This window comes from Syngnathoides biaculeatus, chromosome 23, assembly GCF_019802595.1.
Source record: "Syngnathoides biaculeatus isolate LvHL_M chromosome 23, ASM1980259v1, whole genome shotgun sequence".
Classification (NCBI taxonomy): domain Eukaryota; kingdom Metazoa; phylum Chordata; class Actinopteri; order Syngnathiformes; family Syngnathidae; genus Syngnathoides; species Syngnathoides biaculeatus.
This window is the reverse complement of record NC_084662.1, coordinates 20942331-20962093: the sequence shown is the minus strand read 5'-3', so window position 1 is coordinate 20962093 and position 19763 is coordinate 20942331. Positions and strand designations below refer to the sequence as shown.

The 19763-nt window shown below is 38.8% G+C and overlaps 2 protein-coding genes across 6 annotated transcripts in view; one reads left to right on the top strand and one right to left on the bottom strand.

Annotated features, from left to right (window-relative positions):
• LOC133496996 (uncharacterized) overlaps window positions 1-3246 on the bottom strand; it is a gene marked incomplete at its 3' end in the record, with an annotated part of 37441 nt that extends 34195 nt beyond the window's left edge. Inside the window, exon 1 of the mRNA XM_061813133.1 lies at window positions 2948-3246. The remainder of the gene's footprint in view (window positions 1-2947) is intronic.
• Window positions 1521-19763, top strand: part of LOC133496421 (homeobox-containing protein 1-like) — a 51059-nt gene continuing 32816 nt past the window's right edge. For 2 of the 5 annotated variants that reach the window (XR_009793781.1, XR_009793782.1), the window contains exons 1-2: window positions 2244-2535; window positions 6101-6756. Coding sequence is in view for 3 of the 5 variants with exons in the window: in XM_061811996.1 (XP_061667980.1) it covers window positions 6113-6756 (644 nt within the window). In the remaining 2 variants the exon portion in view is untranslated. Of the gene's footprint in view, window positions 1642-2243; window positions 2536-6100; window positions 6757-19763 lie in introns of those variants that run through there. The other 3 variants (XM_061811997.1, XM_061811995.1, XM_061811996.1) reach the window with 2 other exon arrangements.

Sequence of the window (19763 nt, the reverse complement as noted above, 5' to 3'; positions counted from 1 at the left end):
CCAATGTCTCAGATTAATATGTACTGTATGTTCATGTATTATTTTTGAATTCCTAATAAAATAGATAATGTGATAAATAAATGAACGTGATAATTTTCTTCCCAATGTAAATGGAAGTTCTACAGTTACATCTACTGAATTATACATCATAATGTCACAAATCATATTAAACCTGCACTGTGCATTATTTTTGTTTTCTACTATGGAAATATCGTATACTGTATTGACCCATTCATGTGAAAATGGACATTTAATTTGGAGCATGATAGAATTTAGTGTGACAACGCTAACTGCTTCTATTTTTTTAATCCTCAAATTTGGAGCGCACTAAAATATTCAACCCTAGATGTTGCTGCCCTCTATTGTTTTCTCAAAGACTGTGCGACCTACCACCAACATTGATTTTCAAAAGAAAGATGCTGGTGACAATCACAATCAGATTTTGAGAGTTGTTAACTTTTACTCATTGTTTTTTTTCTTTGTGAATAATACATTCTTCATGACAACATTCAAATGCAGTTGTTGTGTACACACTGGAAAAGTGAGTTGAGACTGCAAGCATTGGAGGTGCTGGAGGGAAATGTGGAATTGGTTGCATTTCAGTTCAATTAGGAAAAAAAGCTGCAAAAGATGATTTTTTTTCCACATCACTTTTTTCTTTGTGATATTGATATAACATTTTTTTTACAATGATGATCTCATCATGTGTTGCAATTAGTAGATTACCTGATATTTTAAAAAGATTGTGAGGTTTAAAAGGGAGTGGTGATTAATTGCAGTATGTAATTCCTGTCATCGAATAGAAGAGCATTTATTTGTTCTGTCTGTCACTATACTTCACTGTGATTAAATAGATTAGCAAAGATACGTCATTTCTTGTAAATAAGCGCATTTTGGGAAAGTAAATAACATTTTTCACATATTTGTATATATATATATATATATATATATATATATATATATATATATATATATATATGTTTTAATTTTACACGACACACCTTAAGACCGCTCACAGCACACTTGTTGAGAATCACTGCGTTAGAGTCATAGTTATCATCCATCTATTATCTGAGCTGTTTATCCTCACAAGGGTTTCAGGAGTGCTGGAAACTACCCCAGTTATCTTCGGGCAGGAACCGATTGCCATCCAATCACAGGAGTCATAGTTACACTTCTGAAAAACAAAATAACAACTTTGAGAAGTTTCATTTTAATAATGATGGGATTTTTATGCAACATTTATTTATTTGGGATGCCGTGAAGTGACATTGTCAGAATTGTGCACATTTGGCATTAGGTCAACATGGTATGGTGGTTTTCCAGATGCTGTTCCCAACTATCCATGCATTTCCATACCGCTTATCCTCACAAGGGAGGTGAGTGTGCTGTCGCCTTTCTCAGTTGACTTCGGGCAAACCAGAAAACCTGGAGAAAACCCTCGCTTGCACAGGGTGAACATACAACTCCACACCACAGGGGGTGGATTTAAACCCACGACTTCCGAACTAACTGTGAGGCTGATGTGCTCACAAGTCAATCACTTTGGCTCCACTGTGTGGAGTATGCGTGTTCTCCCAGTTTCTGCGTGAGGTTTCTCTGGACACATAGGTTTCCTCCCACATCCCAAAACCAAGTGTGGTAGGTTGATTAAAGACTGTACTTTACCCATGACTGTGAATACGTCTGCGAATGGTTTGTTTCTATGTGCCGTGCGATTGGCTGGCAACCAGTTGAGTGTGTACCCTGCCTCCTGCCCAACGATAGCTATGATAGGCTCCAGCACTTCTGCGACCCTTGTGAAGAAAAACGGCTCAGGAAATGGATGGACATTCAAGGCTTCAGTTAATTCATTGATTATAAAATAAGCAAAGTAATCAAAATGTAATCAACTGTATTAATATTACTTTTGGAAAGTAATTGAATTGTTTGTATTACTATTGCATTTCCAACAGGGCAACCTGTAACTGTAGTTACCACTACGTTTGGAAAATAATCTCTGCACGTATAACACAAATATATGCGTCAATGATTTTGAATACGTTTTAAACAAAATGTACAACTATTAGGCTTCAAAGCATACAATAGGAATCAGTACATCGTCCTTTTTTTGCTTTTCAGCAACAAGTTTGTCATACAATACAACGGAATTCAATAATAAAATGAGGGAATGCAAATGATTCGCCTTGAGTGACAACTGTCGAGTTATGCCACCAGCAACCCTCCTCCTCGTCCTTTAGGGGATTTGTAGTTTTTGCTCCCAAGAACACCGACGGATGGTTTAGAGCTTTTTGAAGAGAAAACTACAATTCCCTGAGAACTCTTTGAAAGTGCTACTTGTCAATATGGCTGTTGTCAGACAGACAAAGCGGAGATGCAAATAATTCGCCTCTGATTAGAAATTCTTGGGGAAAAAGAAAGTCGAACGGAGCACTGGCATTAAAATCTGCGTTAACACGGGGCCTCGGTTTCAGGAGAAGTGTGCTGTTGGTCGCTTGTCTAAGGTAGATGGTGAAGCAGACAATTTAGACCGAGGTAAGTCTTATAGTTGGGCTCACAATACACTGGAAAGGTTATGTTAATATCAAACCATCGCTAGCAGCAGCAGCAGCCGGCGCGTCTAACGTCAGCTAGTCATCCCGTTGGCACGGTTAGCATGTAATGCTAACTAGCGCATATCTCATATATGTTAACCAAACTCAGTTCGATGCTATTTGCCGTTTGTGGCGTCTCTGGGGCGATGCGGGTCTGAAAAATAGAGTACGGAAAGCTTTAATGGTTTAAAGCTGGCTCGTTTAACGGCACATCGGACATTATCCGTTTGCCACAGCAACATTTGCTAACGTTAGCAGTTTGGGCAAAGGGCGTGAAAGCTGGCATCACTAATTGTTTACCCGCTAGTGATTAAACCAAAGACACAGTTGTGATTCAAACTCTGCGAACCTACCTACAAAAACCCTTGCTGAGTGGGTACATGTAGAAACTAGACGAGAATGTAGTAACTTGTAGGACTGCAACAGTTACGAAAAACGCAAATTAACCAGGTAACCATCGGATCAATGTGACCTGTCGGAAGAATGCGAAGCATTTTAACTGTCTCCGACTTTTGAGTCTTTCCCCCTGTTTTGTCGCATAAAATTTCAAAAATTCTCATTAAAAACAGATTCTTTAAAGTGACAAACCACTTTAAGAGTGGATGTAAAGTCAACACTTCCCTGTTCAAATGCCTTTTTTTTTAAATTTCAAAACATAATACACTTAAAGTGACCTATAAGATTTACAATTCAATTTAACTGCAAACAAATCTTTAAATAAATTTACAAAACCCCAGTTGCACAAATACGGAAACCTTCAAACAAATACTTTGTTGTTGCACCTTTGGCTTTTACTCAGTCTATTAGGAGTCTCAGTGGGATAGCTTAACGTGCAGGTATTGCCCTCTTCTTTCCAAAAATGCTTCAAATTGTGAGGGCAACACTTGTGCACAGTCCTCTTAAGATCACACCACTTTTTCTCTTATTCAGGGTTGGACTGTGTGTGGCTTTGCCACTCTAAAAGCATCCCTTTGATAATTTTGGTGTGTCCTATGGGTCATTGTCATGATGAAAGATGAAGTTTATCTTCATCTTTAGCCTTCCAGCAGAAGCCTGAATGTTGCGTGCAAACACTGGTATTTTTCCACTGTTTATTATTCAGTCGTCCTTGAATAAGGCCCCTTTCCCGGCTGGAGAAAACAGCCCCAAAGCATGATGTTTCACTGTAGGTCAGGTGTTCTTTTGATGATTATCAGTATGGCCACAAAGGGTTGAACCTTGGTTTTATCAGCTCATATTTTCTTACCATATGCAATTTGGAAATTTCAAATCTGTTTGTGCAAACTGTAGCTTGGCTTGTATGTTTTCCTTACTAAGATAAGGCTTCTGTTTTGCCACCTTACTCCAATAGCTTAGATTGTTTTCACATGCCCTAAACAGCCAGTCCTTGCCATACATTTTTGCAGCTGCGTCAATGTAGATGTTTAATTTTCGAAGAAAATGTCCTGTTTTGGGTGATATATAAAGATTGTTTTGCTGTTTAAATTGGCCAGCACATTTAATAAACAGCCATTTTACAGATATGTCACATGCAGATCGATGAAAATATCACATAATTTATTATGATGGAGGTCTATCATCTATTTAGAACAGTTATTTGTGATTGTTCTTCTACTTAGTCAAAGCAAGAGCCTGATTAAAAACAAGTCACAAGTCGTTAAAAACATCTCTGTTGCGCGCCATCCATGTTTTGTAGCATCCATATTTTCAAGTACGTAAATGAGGAGGCCACATTGCACTTAACGTCAAGGTACAGCATGCGCTGATGGAGCATCGCCCAGCACATTCCGATTCAGTTTACATGACAAAAACGCACTTCTGATCAGTTTGGCAAAAGAAATATTCTTCTGCTGTGAATCCAACTTGGATTCAGCATTTTGTATTCTGATTGGGCTGTTCATATGGAACATTTTGAATTTGTTTGGGCTTCTAAAAAGATTTTAATCGGAATGCAGGGCTCCATGTGAACCAGGTTAATGAAATCTTTCCAATTCTGTGGAAGTTCCCTGTTGATCTTATCTTGTGCGGTAAGATGCGACTACAAAAATTGCTAGAAAAAGCCTTTTAGAAATATGAAGCTAGTTTTGGTTAGTCAGAGGAATTTCAAATGATAGATGGATGAATGACTCGTGTTTAACATGAGCCACATCCACAATTGTGAGGGCTCTTACACTTGCGCAACCTCAGTAGCTGAGGTATTTACTTCCCTTCTCATTTTTTTTTTCAATTGAGTTGTGCTGGTAAAGGTTACAATAATTGTGGAAAATATTTTTGAAATAATTTATGTTGATCTGTTTACTTAATCCCAAAACAGAAGTGTGGAGACTTTATTTCTGTTATATGTTGCTCAGCCTCTGTGTTTTGTGTGCAGGATAGTCATTTGTGTTGCCTTACATGTCTTAATTTATTTAAATTTGAACTATGTGAATAGTTAACTCTGTAAATGCTTGAACGGTATGGCTAATGATCACTCAGTTGCCATTTTGACTGTAACAAAGCCTCTGCAGAAAATCCAAATTGCTATTTATGATGCTATATGGTGCTGATATCAACGCCATGAGCCAGCTTTCCTGTGTAACTTTGCTTGATAAACATTTAGTGTTTTATAAAGACGGAATGATAATTTTGCAAACTTGTTTCAATATTCAGCCGTAATACAAAACAACCCTATGGAATAGAGGCAATGAAAATATACTGAGACAAAAGTGACTCTGCAACACAGAAACTAATTGAAGTTACCCATTTGAGAGTGTTTTACTGCAGAAAAGTATTAATCACAATGCCCACATTACTTTAATGCAACTAGTAAACTGGAAGTGACCATCTCTTCCTTCTAAATTTCTTCTAGAATTTCATACCAGATGCATAAAGTTCTATCCAACCTACTCAACATAATCACATTATCATCCCCATTGTTATAGGTGGTGCTGGCACCAAAAGTACTGCAGTCTCATTTTATACCCATTGATTTTTTTTTTTTTTAGTATAGCAAATTGCTTATGAGAAGCACTGAGCGTGTGTGGCGCATATGTACTGGAGTTGTTAAAGAATGGCAGTCCGAATATTATTAAGATCGAATCAGCTGTCAAGGTGACTCTCGCACTTGGTGTGCATTGCTTGCTGGTTCCCAAAAATAGCTGATTTTTTTTTTTTTTTTATGCCTAGCCCCTCCCTTGCTTTTTCTTTTCACATTTCTATCTCTCACTCTTCATTTTTTTATCTACAGCAGCTTTATTATAATCTTGCAGTTTTTGTTCTTTCTCTTGACTTTCCCCTCTATCTTGCCTCACTGCTTCCTCTCTCTGCTTCATGATTCTCATTTTCTCTGTTCATCAGTGGCTGCATTTTTCTTCTTTACCCCTTCATACTTAAACCTCATCTCCCTCTTGACAAGCCCTTCATCGGTCTATTCCTTCTTCCAGTTCTTTGGCTCGAAATTTTTGTATTTGTATACCAGCCCTGAACCACTTTGTCCTCAATTTTACAACCACTCTGATTCTCTCCAGTTCAGGATCAGGATGTCTGACTTCAGCGAGGAGCCGCGCTTTACTATAGAGCAGATAGATCTGCTGCAGCGGCTGCGTCGCTCCGGCATGACCAAGCAGGAGATCCTCCATGCACTCGAAACTCTGGACCGGCTGGACCGGGAGCACGGCGATAAGTTTGGTCGTCGCACCTCATCCTCCTCCTCTTCCTCCTCCTCCTACATGGTAGGCGGAACAAACAGCTGCACCAACAACTCTGCCTCCAACAACACTGCCTCGGCAACTACCACCTCTTCCGTGACGTGCAACGGCGCCATCAACAATGGCGAAGCCAGTGTTGGCGACCACTCCGCTACCACTGCTTCCTCTATAACCTCCAAGATATCTACAGCCACACAGACACAGTTTGGCAGCAATGGGGGGCTCTCGCCTGCTCTCAGTAACACCTATGACACCTCCCCGCCCCCAGCGCCGCCTCCCTCCTCCACCATCCTTCCTTCACCTGTCTCTTTGGTTGCACTGTCACAGAATGGGCGTGACAGTCTAGCTGCCACGCCCAATGGAAAGTTGTCTCCTCCTCGGTACCCTGTCAACAGCGCCGCAGCAGCAAGAACCTTTGGATTTGAGGCTATCGAAGAGGACCTTGATGTTGACGATAAAGTGGAGGAGATGATGAGGTCAGTAGAAAACCTTTGAATATTTGTTGTAATATGTAATATTATTTGGAAACGTGCCTGTTTTCCATTGTGTGGTGATTTCTCGGCTCAAAATGACTCTAGTGCAGTGATTTCCAACCAGTATGTTGTGGCACATTAGTGTGCTGTGAGAGCTCTTTCTGGTGTGCTGTGGGAAATGATCACATTTTACTTAACTGGTCAAAATGTTATTTACCATAATTTCTCAAATATATATTTTTTTCAACTTAAACAAAACCAAAAAATGTCGAGGATAAGGGCTAGTTGTGCAGCCGTTTTTAAAAGAAATGTCATCACTCCAGCTGATGACACGGCCAAACCAGAAGCAAAACAACATGAGCTGAAAATACGTAGTATGACCGTACGATCATTAAAAAAAAAAAAAAAAATGGGATAGCGCACACAATTGAAATGCTCGCTTTCTTAAAACGTGCTCTATGCTCATTTCTACATAGTTTGACCTTTCATTTTGAACGCGACCTGACACTATGAAGAGCTGCTACCGATTGTAGCTGAACGGGGCAAGAGGATGCGCTGTTAGCGCGGAGGACCTTCCCCGCAAAGCGCTGACAATAATGACAAATAAAGGGAACCAAGACTCTTAGGATTCCAATCATTTTTCCTCACAAACGCCATGGATGACATGCTGTGGGAGCAAGATGGGATCACTGTTTATGAAAGCATGAAGCACCAGAAGTGGACCAATTCATTAATGATGAGTTTGATAGTGATGTATCAAAGGTAGCTGCGATGGATATTTTTCACATTGGAGATGAGTCAGATGCTTCTTTTGAAGACTTGGCCAAGGATGTGTAATGTAGTAGATAAATTGCACTATGCACAAATATTTAATGCAAAAAAGGTTTGTTAGTAAGTTTATTTAAGACTGTAATATGTATTATCAACAGTATTAATAAAATGTTGTCATTGTTGAGCATTTATTTCAGTTGTTTGAGGGATTCTGTTCTGACAATTGCAGGGACTTTGAAAAGCGTGTCCTGTGGCCTGACCCGAGATACTGTCTATATTACCGCTGCATCAGCACAGGCACAAAAATTATTAATGATTGCTGTACAGAGGTTTTTTTGAAAAACAATACAAGAACAAACAAAAGTACAATCCGAGCAAAATAGAAATACAGATAATTCCCATTATTTTGAGCATATGATTAGCAGCAAATTGGTGGTGCGCATTGTACATTGGTAGAAGGGTTTTCCTTAATTTTTTTTTTTTTTTTTGGGTCAACTTTGGGGGTGGGCATTATACTTCAGGACGCATTGTACTCGAGAAATTACAGTACTTACAACAAATAATGTATCTGTGTTCATCTATTTATGCTAGCGGCATACAAAAACAGACAGAGAAAATACCGTAATTTCTCGAGTATAATGCACCCTGAAGTGTAATGTGTACCCCCAAAGTGGACCTAAAAATTCAGGAAAACCTTTCTACTAATGTACACCACCAATTTTCTGCTCTCCATATGCATAAAACGTTTGTGCATTGTGCAGTTTATCCTCTACATTACACATCCTTGGCCGATACATCCAAAGCATCTGACTCATCTCCAATCTGAAAAATATCCATCGTAGCTACTTTTGGTGCATCATTGTCAAACTCATCATTGATGACTTAGTCCACTTCCGGTGCCTCCTCCCTCCCATAGCACGTCATCTCTGTGCCATCCATGGCGTTTGTGAGGAAATATGTTTTGAATCCCAAGAGATTTGGTTCAGCAGCGCATCCTGCTCACCCTCCATTCAACTACAATCTGTAGCAGCTTTCCTATGGCATCAGGTGGCTATAAAACAATGTGAGCTCAAACTATACGTAGAAAGGACCGTAATAGTAACATTTAAAAAAGCCAGCATTTCAATTGTGTTCGGGCTCCCGTTTTATTTATTTATTTATTTTTGATGTACTCATTACGCCCTTACTACGTAGTTGGAGCTCATGTTGTTTTGATAATGACCTGAAGCCATTGAGCTCTCGTTGTTTTGACTGCCGCGCTGCTTCTGGGTTGCTCGCGTCAGTGATGACACATTTCTTTTAAAAGCAGCTGCACAACTTGTCGTAGTAGACAGTCTTAATTTAAGTTAAAACAAACTCACGGGCAGTCATTTCTGATCTTTGGTGCAGTAGCAACAAACATGCTACACTAACGATTGTAAAATGCAAGCTCTCTGACGAGGTCATAGAGTTCAGGTTGGGGTCGCACATTAGCGTAATAAATATAAATGTGTAACATAAAACATCGGATATCATATCGAAATGTATATGTATACCTTTTTTTTTTAACCACTATGTACCTGTGTACGACTATACAATGTGATTGTATTTTTTTATTTTTCATCCATACCTAAATATAATGTGCTCTATTAACTTTTTGGAAAAAGTTGCACGTTATTTTTGAGAAATGATGGTAAATGCTCTTATATTTGGGAGAAAGTGATTAGATTTGTGTATCCACATTTTGTGGGATTTTTGTTTATTGGTGTGCCGTGAGATATGTGCCTTGGTCCAATAAAGAATGGGTATCACTGCTTTTGTCACTTATCCCCCACTAATGACTGACCTTGACCATGAATTTCTTCAAATAATTGTCGCTCCCTATAAAGTGCTTATTCATGTTGGATACACATTTTCGCTGTGACCAAACTTTCCACTTATGACTAAAAATATCCCAAAACAATTGATGCACTTAGAATTGTTTTTTAACATTTCTGTGCCCTTAACAATGCAGTAAATTGCAGTGAACAGAAGCAGGTATTCTTGGCAAGCCACTTGGCGGACGTGTGGCACTTTTTCCAGACCCCCCAAAAAAATTTGCAAATGTGTTGATTCATGCTTGGTGAGTCGTGAGTATGCAGGGATCGACTATACTATAGCTTTATTTGTCCCATGGTTAACAGGTCATTGACACCACATTATAACATTTCAGGCCATGTTAATTCTGAAGCTCCTTGCTCATATTTGTTAAGCTTACACTTTTGCCTGTCTACAGTTATACTCCACACTCTCCATTTTGCTGCACCACTCCATTGTTCTCCACTTGAAAAGGATTTCGCTTGTTAGCGTGCCCAATAGTCACATGCTGAAAACCTTTATGGCTTTGAAAGGTGTACACACCCTTGTTCCAATACTAAATTTCTGTGATTTGACAAATTGAGAGAAGATACGTCAGTTAAGAACTTTTTCCATCATTAATGTGACCCATAACAAAGATATATATATATATATTATATATATATATATATATATATTATAGCTATATTAAAAAAATAAAAACAAAAGTTTTAGAGCGAGGAAGTAACAATACCTTAGTTAATACGGTTACACAAGTGTGCACATGTGCTTATAACTGGGAATGTGGGCATGTTCAGAACTCGTGTCAAATGGGAGTCAGCGCACACCTGCCACCGTTTAAAAAGCCTCTGATTAGGACCAAATAAATTCCAGCTCTTGTAGCAGGCTTTTTAATGGTTTTTTTTCTTTCTAGCAGAAGCCTAAAATTTTTGTCCTAACACATTGACTGATGGAACTGTTAATAATTAATTCCGCCTCGACTAAGGCCCCAATTCCAATTCCACCTGAAGAAAAACAGTCCCAAAGCTCATTGTCTGTGTGATGTTTCGTTTTTATGGATGAGCAGTGTTGTTGGCTTCAATCCGTCCTTTTGGAGTTGTGGCCAACAAGTTGCAGTATGTTTTTGCCAATTGTAGGCGGGCTGACATTTTAATTTATGGTAAAGAGTTAGAATTTGTCAGGAACTCATGTAGCGCTTTCAATGTTGCTGTCGGCCACTTGTCAGCCATCCTGACCATTTTTTTCCTCGTCTTTTAATTAATTTAATTTCACTCGCGTCATATTTTCTCAACTCGCTGATCGCTATGTTCTAGTCCCTCACATTTGCCTTCGCGCTCGCAAATCTGCACAGTTGAGCATGAAAAATCACAGGCGTAGAATTTATGAGTAGAACTACATAGACATTCTCAGCGCAGTGAACCACAGTCTTTTTTTTTTTTTTTTTTTTAAACAGGAAGCACATGGTCTCCTGCTCACTCCGCCCTCCTTCGGCTCTTAAAGGGGTACACTCATTTCAAACACCGTCCACCCACACAGTCTGGGCTACGTAGAGCATGCTGCTTGTGTTTACTCTCGATAATAATGGTAAAAGTTAAGAATAGAAGTGCTGTTGCTTTTAATGAATGTCGGGGTATGTGAATAATAGGAGAAAAAAAGTGGTGAAAATGGACGAGATTTTCTCTTTTTTGAGGAAAACAGGTTTGGTCTGAAGTCAAAGTAGAAAGTACAGGATGAGATGGTGTCAAATGTTAAAATTCCACGTTGGTACAGCCTGATCGAGGATGCAAGCACGGACAATACAGTGCACAAAAAGCCAATGCTGTATTTTAAATATAGGAGGGAACGTAACAACCTTAAAACTGTTTGGGATCATCATTTAGCTTTTAACATGCATTGCAAAAGATATTCTGCAAGCAATTATTCAGTTTTACACCAAGAAAAACAGACAGGGATATCATTGTGGGTTAAAAAAAATGTAACAAAGCTGCAAGTGACTTTTCAAATTTATAGTTCATAGAGGGCTTGGTTTAGTTAGTCACTCACATTTGACGAGCGCGCTTGCATACATTTGCTCTTGCAAATCTGCACAGTCGAACATGAAAAATCACGCGGGTAAAATTTGTTCCGAGTAGGAAAAAATAGATATTGAAAGACGTCGCTTATTTTGTGTAGTCTTGACATTAATTTATGTGTTTATTTCATAAACGTTAACTAAACAAGCCTGCTCCTAAACAATCAGTCTTCACCCGGAAAGAGGAAAAGCAAGTTAACCGTACTGAGCATGTTTGGAAGTCATGCCAAAAGCCCATGTTTTGAGCTTCTTCACGTACTGTGAGCGCATTTACGTTGAAAGTCATCAACATAATGAGCCATGTCAAAGGAAATTCAGTTACACCAGGGGTGCTCAATGCATCGATCGCGAGGCAGTTTTGGTTGATCGTGTGACAATGTGCCCCAAAATTTGAAAAAAAAAAAAAGACGTTCGGCTATCATACACCTCGTCGCTTGATTCAGGTGTGGCCAATACGTCGAGCCCACGCACATAAAGGCGAATTTGAGCAAGCCGTCCTCCTATTTACGGCAGACGCAGCATAGCGCGCGTCCACCTCCCCACCCCTAACCCACCCCGCTAACTATAATACGTATGAGATTGTGATTTACTTTTACTTGATCTAAGTTCTAACAGTCATTTTCTCCGTGGTACTCATTATCTTGAAGTTGAAAACCTTTCCCCTTTTCATCCTTTAGGACGATATAGATCATCTCTTGCAACATCTTTTATTAATGGATGGACAATATCAATACCGCCGTAAATTACCCTAGATTATAACAATACATCATAATTGCCGAGAGGAATGTTTGTTGCAATGTATCGCTAGCTTGTTGCCACTAACGCCCATTATTTTGAACTAAACTTTCAGTATTTTCCAAACATTGTGGGTATAGACCGTTTGTGTTCATTCCTTGACAGGCCAGTGCATTTAACTTTTTTTCAGATAAAGTTTGTCAAATCAAGAATTTTTATTGATGAAAAATTTTAAATACTGTTTTATATCATGTTATCCTAATATCAGTTGAAATTGGAAATTATAATTTCTGAGTTTTAAATTTTCGTTTTCTACTTTAGTTATGTATTTATTTTATTTTTATATAACATAAAAATTATATTAATCTAGTAAATTATTTTGAGGTCTTGAGATTCCATCCCCAATCACACCCGCGACTTTATCTGCGACCACACCCGTACATTTTTCAAGTGTGAGTGACTGCTGTGTTCCATGGTATAATTAATGCCTTAAATTTTTTTTGACTAACTCCCTGTTACTTTCAAACAATGAGGTCCTTCTGATGTCTAAGTTATGACTGACATTTATTTGGTATAGGAGAAGGCATTTTAAATGGTAGCATGTATCTGTTGACACCCATTTAACATGAATTTGAATGTGATCAGTTTATTTGAACACAGCTACAAAACCAGGTATGAAAACGTGTGAAGACTCCTGCATCCACAATAACATTTTAATCCCCCTCCAATCTTTTTTCTCCAATTGAATTATACAGGCCCCTCCTGGAAGCGATCACCTTAACGTAGTGGAGGGTCTTTCCCATGGGCTCATCACCTGTGGGAGGGGACATAGGGGGTCGGGTGCAGCGTGAGCTGGGTGGTGACCGGACCTTGGCGGACCTTAACGATCCAGTCTCCAGCTACAGGAGCTGGCTTTAGGGTCATGGAACGTCGCATCTCTGGCAGGGAAGGAGCCCAAATTGGTGTGAGAAGTCAAAAAAGTTGAGAAATTCTGAGGAGCTATCGTCAGATTAGCCTCCACATACCGCTTGGACTGTTACCAGTCCTCTTGAGATGTTGTGGACTCTCTTCCACTGAGAAGCGCTGAGCAGGTGTGGGTATACTTATTGCCCCCCCGGCTCGGTACCTGTACGTTGGGGTTCATCCCGGTGGACGAGAGGGGAGCTTCCCTCTTCCTTCGGGTGGGGGGACGGGTCCTGACTGTGGTTTGTTCCTATGCACCAAACGGCAGTTCAAAGTAGCAGCCCTTTTTGGAGTCCTGAGAGGAAGTGCTAGAGATCGTAGGGCTGGGCGTTCTTGCAATTTAAAAAAAAAAAAAAAAAAAAAAATTATTTAAAGTACGTTTTTAAATAGCTGGTCTCAAAGCATCTACACTGAAAACCAAAGACTATAGATTAGTCCAACTTTCAGTATTTAAAATTGTAGCCCCAACATGATATTAGGAGTAACCCCATCTTTAACCAACATATTTGTTCAGTTTACTGTCACTGAAAATGCATAAAAAATGCATCATACAAAGTATAGTAAAAATGTCTCTTAAAGCACTGACCCCTCAATTTCTGCTTACACATCTTTACCACATTATACAGTATCTCAACAATATAAAGTGAAGCACAGACATTCTGAATCGGTTAACTACATCAGCAAAATAGTCTGTTTTTTTTCGTTTTCCCTTTTTTCTGGTGACCTCAAGTAACGTGCTGTTTGGATCTCTAAGGGATGATCACTTGATAAAGGATAGCAAGGAGGGCCACAAGCCAGCTTTTAGTCTCTGACATGGTTTTGTAAACGAAACATCCTGGACTGCTCATATTGAGTATTTAAAACTAGGTTTTGTATTTTCATCCATCCATTTTATACTCATCCTCACAAAGGTTGTGGAAGTTGGAGCCTATCCCAGCTATCTTTGGGCAGGATGAGTGGTACAGCTGAACTAATACATGGCTGCCCGATTTTATACTTAGATGTTGACAAAAGACAGTCAAGCATTACTGAAGCACAAAAATAAATAACTAAATAAATTTGATCTGGACTGATCTTAAAAAAAAAACAAAAAAAACCCCACTCCAAAATGGCATGTTGCACTGTGCAGAGCATATCAGATGTTGCTTGGTTTTACTGTGTATAGTGTTGGAGAAAAACAAATGTAATATAGATAGCATGCAAAAGAAGACGTGCAAAAAGTCCACTGCACAAACTAGAAACCAAAATTACTGTCCATACATAACTTTAACTGTGATGATGTAATAAAGGATGACAAATATTGAACCCATAATTTATTATTGAATATGATTACGCCTGTCTTGACAAGATTTTGAAAATATGTAAATCCACACAAATCTAGACACATCAAAAGTCAGTGCAATTGTTTTAAAAAAAAATATGGTAAATTTTAAATAACTTTTTTTGATCTTTAAGAAATGTGCCCTGCAATTGGCTGGCAACCAGTTCAGGGTGTACCCTGTCTCCTGCCCGTTGACAGCTGAGATAGGCTCCAGCACTCCCGCGACCCTCGTGAGGATCAGCGGTACAGAAAATGGGTGGATCTTGAAAAATAAAGCTGTATATATTTTGTAAAAAAAAAAAAAAAAAATACAGTCCAGTTCCATCCATCTATCCATCCATTTTCTGTACCGCTTATCGCATCAACCAGTTTTAACGATTGCATTGTTTCCACACCAAATCTAATTGAGTTGTATTGCTCCACTTTGGAATTGTATCCTTTTTCTTTTTTTTTTTTTTTTTAAACCAAATCTTAACCTGTGTATCCAGATATGACTCAGCATCATGTCAGGGATTTGCAGCCAAGTATCATCGAACCCCTAATATTTGTAGTTGTGGCTGTAGGCATTTATCTAATTCATGTAGAGTAAAACTATATTTTGTCTGCCTGAAAAATGAAGCAGTTAGTTTGCTCATTTTTCAGATGTGGTTTTAAAACTGGGACGTGACCTGCAAACTCAATTGTATGGGCACATTGGGCCCCATTTCACTGTATGCTTTTGTTTCAGGTGCAATTTGCTACTATTCTTACTTTGTTGTAACGTTTTCATTAGTCTTCTTTTTCTTCTTTTCCTTTTGGCTTGTCCAGTCAGGGGTCGCCATAGAGCATCATCTTAGATGCACGTATTATTGTTTGGCACAGTTTTACGAGCGTTGAAATGTCCGACTGTACAACAGTCATACCAGTGTCCTATACAATGTTAGTGTACTTATATGAACTCTATTAACTGTAATGTTAATGTGATCTGTAGAGAGACCAGGTTAGAAATGCTAATAGAATTAGCACAAAAATTTGAAACATGACACATGGAGTAGCACGGGGGGAAAAAAAAATTGTGCATGCATGTATACACACACACACATACATATATATATGTATATATATTTTTATGCCGCTTAGCCTCACAAGGGTCACGGGAGTACCGGAGCCTATCCCAGCTATCATCGGCAGGAGGCGGGGTACACCCTCAACTGGTTGCCAGTCAATCGCAGGGCACATGGAGACTGAGAACAGTCGCACTCACAAGCACACCTAGGGGCAATTAAAGAGTTTTCAATTAATGTTGCATGCTTTTGGAATGTGGGAGGAAACCGGAGTACCCAGAGAAAACCCACACAGGCACATGGAGAACATGCAAATGCCACACAGGCACCTTTTTATTTATATATATATATATATATATATATATATATATATATATATATACACACACACACACACACAGTCACATTTGAAAATGTATGGGTGTGTTCAGTCATGCTTCCAGATAAAGTGCGGGTGTGATTAGGGATGGAATCTCAAGACCTTAAAATAATTTACTGGATTAATATAACATAACTGTAAATTAAAAATAAAATAAAGAAATACATAACTAAAATAAAAAATAAAAATTTCAAACTCATAAATGATCATTTCCAATTTCAACTGATATTCGGAGAACATGACATAAAACGGTATTTAATATTTTTCATCAATAAAAATTCTTGATCTGACAAACTTTATCTGAAGAAAAGTTAAATGCACTGGCCTGTCAAGGAATAAAGGGTCTATACCCGCAGTGTTTTGAAAATACTGAAAGTTTAGTTCAACATCATCGGCGTTAGTGGGAACAAGCTAGCGATACATTGTAAAAACATTCCTGTCGGCAATCGTGATGTAGTGTTATAATTGATAGCAATTTATGGCGGTATCCATTGTCAATCCATTGGTGAAAGCTTGGCAGTAGATGATCTATAGCTTCCTAAAGGATGTAGAGGGGAAAAGCTTTCAACTTCAAGATAACGCGTGCCATGGGGAAAATGACTGTTAGAATTTAGATCAAGTCAAAGTAAATCATAATCTCATAGGTATTATAGTTATGGGGGGGGGTGCATGCGCGCTACGACGTGACTGCCGTAAATAGGAGGCCAGTTTGCTAGAATGCACCTTTATGTGGGTGCGCTCGATGTACTGGCCACACCTGAATCAAGCGACTACGTGGATGATAGTTTAACGTCTTGACATGGCTCATTATGTTGATGGCTTTCAACATAAATGCGCTTTTGCCATCACTTCCAGACATGCTCAATACGGTTAACTTGCATTTGCTGTTTCCGAGTGAATACTAATTGTTGAGGAGCAGACTTGTTTAGTTAACGTTTATGAAATCTAAAAGTAAATTAATTTCAAGACTACACAAAATAAGCGACATCTTTCAGTATCTGTTTTTTCTATGCGTAAAAAATTTTATATGCCCTTGGTTTTTCATGCGCGACCGTGCAGATTTGCGAGCATGAAGGAGAGAGAGAGAGAGAGAGAGAGAGAGAGAGAGAGAGAGAGAGAGAGAGAGAGAGAGAGAGAGAGAGAGAGAGAGAGAGAGAGAGAAGAGAGAGAGAGAGAGAGAGAGAAGAGAGAGAGAGAGAGAGAGAGAAGAGAGAGAGAGAGAGAAGAGAGAGAGAGAGAGAAGAGAGAGAGAGAGAGAGAGGAGAGAGAGAGAAGAGAGAGAGAGAGAGAGAGAACTAACTAACTCGTTGGGCATTATCCATAGCTGCTTTCATGTTTTTCTTTCGAGGCACAACTTCATCACTAAAATAAGAGTGGGATGGAACCTTACCTTGGATCATATGTCTCCATCAAAAAATGTAAATTTTGCATTCTTAATCATGTTTTTTTTTTTTTTAATTGTTGAGAGAAATAGACATATTTAAAGCCTTTAGCTTTAGCTGGTTCTTTGCTGCATTGTTGTAAAGTCCTCTGGTCAGCTGCAAACGCTTGCTGCATTTCAGTTTATTTTAGCTACCCGGGAGGATGTTGCGCTTAACGAGGCGCCATGTTTGTTGTGTTTCCAAAGTACCTCATTCGCATTTACACTCCTTACATACAATCGTGGTCATGTCCATCTCCCTTTTCTCTGGGACATTATACAATTTGCAGTGCACCCACACTGTGTGTTTTAGTGATAACAGAACAGGCCAAATCTTCAGTTGCTGATCCACGCTGCTAATAAACTCCACAACTGAAGCACTGTGACGAACACATTACCTCACTCTACGGCAGCCACAGGTTGAAGCAGTGTATGTCCAAAGCACTCAGCAAAGTGACTAGTAAAATATATATATTTTAAAAATAGCTTTTTTGGAATATCTTGAATTGATTCAAAATGTCCCAGGCTTACACTCGATTCTTTATTAACATATTTTCTTCTCCTGTACTCCTCACAAAGATGCTTCCTTTTTTGTTCTACATAGTCATCAACCAAATTTTATTTTAATGAGTGGTAGAAGTTTTTGTGATTGAACAATTTAAATCTATTCCTCCTTGTGGCCTCTTATCTTACCAGTGTGAATCATGATTGAGGATGGAAAGCTGGAAAAAAAAGTAGTAATTTTAATGTCATCAGTTCAGTTTTTCTGAAAATAATTTCCCTTGCAAAGTTACAAATTCTTTAATGACTTAAAAGATCAGAGTAAAAAATAAAGGTACTCTATTTTCACGGCTATAAGGCGCACCGTATTAAAAGGCGCAGTCTGAGATACAGGTGCAATTCCAGTATTTAACACGTGTATAAGGCACATCATATTATTAGGTGCAGGCAGGGTGGCGCTTGGGAGACAGTGAGGCACAATTGCACCTTTATTTTTGTAAGCAGAAGAACAACCTTACACATTTTTCCCCCCAATACGAGTGGTGGAAGTGAGTCATGAGTCAACACACCATCCTTCACACCAAACCAAAATCTTTACACCACAGCAAACAGAACAATACAACCAGCAGACAACAAAGTGATAACAAAAGATATAATTCACAAAACATGGACTTCAAATGTTATTTACAAACATGTTTAGTGCCGCGAAGGATATAGCTATATAGCAACATTAGCTTAAAGCAGTGATTTCCAAGCTTTATAGAGCCAAGGCACATATTTTACTATTGAAAAATCTCATGGCATACCAACACAAGTAAATGTCACCAAAAATGGATAGATTAATTAATGTATGTACTACCTGCCATCTAATAGACAAGGATTTATTTTGTTCAGTCTCTCATTGTGCCTCACTGGCATAAATAGATGAATAAAGAAACATTATTTCTTGGAAATTTTTTTAGCAATTACATAAAATTGGATAACTTCCCAAGGTACACCTGAAGAGCGCTCACGGCACACTGTTTTGGAATCACTGGCTTAAAGCATACGGTAGCATACATGCACGCTATTTAAAAAGGTACCTGATAGGAAGCTGAGTTCAATGGTGCGTACTTTACTGACATATTTAACAGTGTAAATCGTAAGTTTGGTTGTACTTTAAGTATTTAACTATGTACTTATACAATATAGCTGTACAGAGATACAAGCCTAAATCATACGGTAGAGTGTATGCAAACTTTTTAAATACTTCAATAAACAAACCAAGTTCACTGTTTACAATTTTAAATACTTAAAGTACAACCGAACTCAAGGTTTCCTCCGGGTGCCTTTTTAAATAGCGTGCATGTGTTCTACCGTATGCTTTAAGCTAGTATAGCTACATTGTTAAATACTTAAAGTACAACCGAATTCACTGTGTATATGGTATATCCCACGCCACTCACAACTTCACTTTGTTTACCCTGTTCACATCGATGTCCAGAGAACGAAGTTGCTTCGTCAAGGCTCCCAGTATAACTGCAAGCTCCGCGTTCATTAGCAGCGCTTGTTTTTTTTCACGGCGATTGTTTGTTCTTTAATTAATCCATTGCTCGTGCTGTTCTTCCAACACGGGCCACCTTGCCCTGTTTCCATGGAAACTCAAATTGGTCTTCTCGATTTGGCAAAGCTCATTTTCCTGCTTCTTCAAGTGGAAGCAGACACGTTAGCCCAAGCATTCACAATCCTTTCAGAAATTGTGGCGTAACTTGCCCAGGGCTGCCTCTTAATAACTTTGTGTTCGCCATTTGTCATCCATCTCTCACACACCACTCACAACTTCACTTTGTTTACTTTGTTCACGGCGATGTCCAGCGAATAAAGTTTCTTCATCAAGGCTCCCAGTATAACAGCAAGCTCCGAGTTCATTAGCTGCGCTTGTTTATTTGTTGGTTCTTTGTAAGCATATCTCTTTGTCGGTGCCATTTTTG